Raw genomic sequence first — 4734 nt, 5'->3', positions numbered from 1 at the left:
TCGATATTTATTAAATATCATATCAGATAAATAAAATTATTTTATAAGTATAACTATTTTATTTTTTTAAAAATATGACGAAGCATATTTACGTAGAGTCTTACTAAATACTATTGTAAGAGTGTAAATAAAATAGGAAGAGAGGGTAGGGCCCTTTCACTCAATGATTCACTTATCCATCCATTAAGAGTACTCTCTTTCCACAGCTATCTCTTTCTGTCACTTTTCATATTCTCTTTACACATCTTCAAATATTTTTCCATTTTCACCTTTCATGTTACCACCTTTTCTTTTTTCCTGTTTTCTTGATAACTTTTCAGATTAATTTTCAAACCCCATATGGTTTTTTGTTTTAAAATTTGGTTTTAATGCATTGGGGGTTGAGTTTAGACATGAAAGAATGTTAAAGATTCAATCTTTATGGTGTTTTAGGGGGGATTATAGATTTCAGATCTGGATTTAAGGTGCATTTTGGGTTGTGGGTTTGATGTTTATGAAATTTCTGTGAGGTGGGAGTGTTTTGGTTGAGTTTATAAGCATTGTTTTGAGAAATTAACTTTTTAGCATTTCTTTTGGGTTGTGAGATGAAGTGGGGTTATGGGTCAAAGTCAAGGTGTCGCCAGAGTTCAGTGGTGGCTGTGGCAGAGGAAACAGAGGGGATTGATGAAGTGTTTGTGGAGAGCTGTTGGGCTAATTTGCCTTTAGAGTTATTGAGAGAGGTTCTTATGAGGATTGAAGATACAGAATCTAAATGGCCTTTGAGGAAAAGTGTTGTAGCTTGTTCTGGAGTGTGTAGGAGCTGGAGGGAGATTATGAAGGAGTTGGTGAAGACTCCTGAAGTTTCTGGAAAATTAACTTTCCCAATTTCTGTCAAGCAGGTAAACAAATTCCCCTCTTCTAATTGTTAGTTATTTTTTTTTTCTTCATGATTTGCATTCAGGCTTTGAATTTTGAGGTGGTATCATATTACAAGTAGTTAATTTGCTGCTTATGGTGTTGATTTGATTTGGAGTTTTCTTGTTCATTTAAGTGTTTGTGTTTTATAACTTCTTGTTTCTTTGGCTTAAATTGAGATTGAATTGAAGTTCAAGATTAGCTTTGGTTTAAGTTGAGATTGAATTGAAGTTCAAGATTGGCTTTTGCTTAAGTTGAGCTTGAATTGAAGATGTGGAGAACATTGAAATGATATATGTTAGGCACTAGTTTACTCTTTTGGTTCATTTTCCATATTTTTGGTGGCATCTATTCTGTCTTCTTGCTGATTATATGTCTAATTACTTTTTCTTTTTCTTTTCCAAACAACTCTTCCAAGTTTTGTTTTCTGCAAATCAGATTGTTTTCGAATCCCCGGATATGACTTATACTGTCTAATTGCTGAGTAAGTTTTGAACTAAGATGGTCAGTCATCCCTTCCATGAGTGAAAAATAAGGAAGCAGTAAAAAATTGTGAAGTTCCTCATAAGAAGTTACATATCAATTATGAAGTTCATTACTTATCTTGTTTCGTGTATTCTTAGTAGTATTCCCTATTTTTGCAGCCTGGTCCGCGAGACACACTCCTTCAGTGCTTTATAAAGAGAAACCAGACAACACAGACATATCATCTATACCTCAGTTTGACTCAAGGTGAGCATTTGTTACTGTTTGTGAATCCACGCCTTCAAATTATCTTATTAAACAAGGGATTGTGTGGAGGGAAGTGTGATGTTATGTTCAGCTAGAATGCATCCTCAAGTTTGGAACCATCTTACATTTTTTATTAATCTATTTGTTGTGGCAGCATTGGCTGATGATGGGAAGTTTCTTCTTGCTGCTCGGAAGTACAGGAAGGCCACCTGCACTGACTACGCTATATCACTGGATGCAAATGAAACGTCAAAGGGAGGTGGCACTTGTATCGGGAGATTAAGGTATGGCTTGCTTATTGTTGATCGGGTGATAGCTAAAGCTTAGATGGTGTTTAAAGAGTCTCTTTCTTGTTTGCTAGATCAAATTTCCTTGGAACCAAGTTTACTGCATATGATTCTATTCTTCCTTATGCTGGAGCCAAGCTGGTGAAGAGCCGTTCCACTAGGCTTGTGGGCTCAAAACAAATGTATTCTAGAGTGCCTGCTGGAAATTATGAAGTTGCTCATATTTCATATGAGTTGAATGTACTTGGAGCCAGGTGAGGCTTTACTTTTCTTGCAAAAGTTTGGAGAACTAAATTTTTCTTGACACATGAATTCTCTTTCTCGAAAAATATAGAAAAGCTCTTCTAGTAATGATACTAATGGTAACACATTGGTAAGTATTAGACAGTGGATAATGATAGGTCAATCATCTTATGTAACTAGCAGGGGGCCAAGAAGAATGCATTGTGTGATGGATGCTATCCCAGCTTCTGCCATTAAACCTGGAGGTATAGCTCCCACACAGGTTGATTTTCCAATGGGCAATAGTGGTTCCTCTCTTCCAATGCGATTTCTTCGATCCAAATCAAGTCGCTTGGAGAAGTCTTTGTCTGGGCCTATAGAAACTCAAAGAGAAGGTTCACTGGTTCTGAAAAATAAGGCTCCCAGATGGCATGAACAGCTCCAATGCTGGTGTTTGAACTTTCATGGTCGGGTAACCGTCGCCTCGGTGAAGAACTTTCAGTTGGTGGCTTCTCCAGAGAATGGTGCGGCTGGACCAGAACATGAGAAGGTTATTTTGCAGTTTGGTAAAGTAGGCAAGGACATGTTTACAATGGATTACCGCTACCCACTATCAGCATTCCAGGCATTCGCCATATGCCTTAGCAGCTTTGACACTAAAATTGCTTGTGAATGACTCGTCTTTGAGGTTTGGCTCTACCTCTTTCCTTGCAGTAGTTCAAATTCACAATCTAGCATTTTTAAGTCTTTTCACAATTATCAAGATAACAAGGTTTTAATTGCATATCATGTTAAAACAGTCGCAGACGGAACTTCTGTCAGTTCACTCTACAATTCGTCAATTGCATTGGACCTTGAATCTTAAAATCTTGTTTTTAGTCGTACGAGAGTTAAGTTCGAGTATTGTTTCTGCACAAGAATATTGTATTTGATGCTTTGTTAACTGCATGTCTTTAAGCTGGTCATGCAGTTAGTTAATTACCAAAAGGAATTCACAGTGATTGTGGCGTAACATTCTCTTTTAAGCTTGCAATCAATTTTTACGTAAAGGGGAGAGGATGTTCGATGTTGCTAGACTTCAGTGGTTTATAACACATAATCAAAAAGAGTAGAACAGATGAAAAAAAGTTCACACATATGGTACACTGTTGTTTTAGAAATTCAAGTATCATAGCATGTCAAAGAATCTGTTGTAGTGCCAAGTTGTTATTACCTTCAATATGTTCTTCTGGCTTCTAAATTTAGTGTTTGCATTTGTTCAACAGTGCTTGCAGCCGCGGCGTGGTTGCTTGGAAGTGCAATAATTACAGTGTTTGAATATGAAGCACAAGAATGGTGCAAATGCTGAATAAAACGCCAAAGTTGATAAATCATTATTTTGTGTATGTTTTCTCAAGGACCACACCAGAAAAGGGGGATACAGAAACCAAAGAACCAAAAGAATGTTGTTGCAGCTAAAGATTAGAAAGAAAGAAAAAAATATTATGATCCTCTTTAAACATATTTTGTATATTTTCTTTTTCTGTGTATATAATTTACTTCAATCACTTTTTTTCTCCTTGAAAAGACTTTAATGCTGCTCTTGCTTTTGAGAAATAACATATATATTTGTTGAAGGTTACACAACGATTTTACTTTGTAGTATACGTCAAAGACGTTTCGTATTGAAAACACTCTTAAATTTAATGTGAATTATTAGTTTCATTTTCGTATCGACAGTTTTAAAAACGTTTTCTTGACAAATTAGATTTAAACATGAACGAATTACATCCTTAAATTATCTCCAAGTTTTGGGGTACTTTTAACACTTTTTCACGATTTTTGTTAAGAGCATTGTGCTTCTATAAAAGTTTTGGATCACTTGTTATGTATGTGGCAGATCGATATTGTATCTAAGTTTAATTAACCATTTGTAAAAGTTTGAGAACACTTGTTCTGTATGTGGTAGATCGATGTTGTATCTAAGTCTAATTAGCCAAATAGAAAAGTGTTTTTAAGGTTATCAATAATTTAGAGAAGAAACTAACTATTTATCTTGAGCTCATACATATTTTCAATACTTCTCCATGAAATGAAATAAATTTAGTTAAAATGAGAATAATTAACCAACTAAAATACAATATTATAGTACGATATGATTGTGAGGATCTAAAATCAAACATCTATCACAAAAATTTGAATTCATATTCATTGAATCTACTATAACTGATTTTCAAGAAGGATTATTTGGTTAAAATTTGAATAATTAAGCAAATAGATAAGTAGACATGCTATACGTTGCCACATGTGAGATCTTCCATATTTTCAAGCTTTCTTGTTTGTCCTATTATATATAAATATCATCGATATTTAGAGTTACTTGAATTTATTTTTATTGTGTGTATCGTCAAATAAATTAAAAGAAATTCTTTATAATATTACTTCTTCCATTTTAATTTACGCAGTATCGTGTGTTTAGAATAATTTTATTGAAGAAATAAATCAAAATCATAAAATTATTCTAAAATATAAAGTTTGATATTCTTCTTTTGACACTTCCTTTTTATTTTTATTTTTGGAAATTTTTCAAAACAACAATATTTTGACATTTAATAAGATT

General features: G+C 33.9%; 1 protein-coding gene across 2 annotated transcripts; it reads left to right on the top strand.

The window, feature by feature from the left end:
• Positions 1–213: 213 nt before the first annotated feature.
• On the top strand, positions 214–3764 carry LOC107008035 (tubby-like F-box protein 6). Of its 2 annotated transcripts, none has more exons than XM_015206925.2 (6): positions 214–878; positions 1539–1626; positions 1781–1910; positions 1988–2167; positions 2340–2823; positions 3401–3764. In XM_015206925.2, exons 1-5 carry the CDS (start codon positions 585–587, stop codon positions 2809–2811), a joined length of 1164 nt encoding a protein of 387 aa, XP_015062411.1. In that variant the 5' UTR covers positions 214–584; the 3' UTR covers positions 2812–2823; positions 3401–3764. The 2 variants fall into 2 exon arrangements, with proteins under 2 accessions (XP_015062411.1, XP_015062410.1); XM_015206924.2 differs by having other exon boundaries at positions 2337–2823.
• Positions 3765–4734: the final 970 nt, after the last annotated feature.

The sequence above is a fragment of the Solanum pennellii genome, chromosome 1, assembly GCF_001406875.1.
Source record: "Solanum pennellii chromosome 1, SPENNV200".
Lineage (NCBI taxonomy): Eukaryota > Viridiplantae > Streptophyta > Magnoliopsida > Solanales > Solanaceae > Solanum > Solanum pennellii.
Note: the sequence above shows the minus strand (reverse complement) of the source record. Positions and strands in the feature narration are given on the sequence as shown.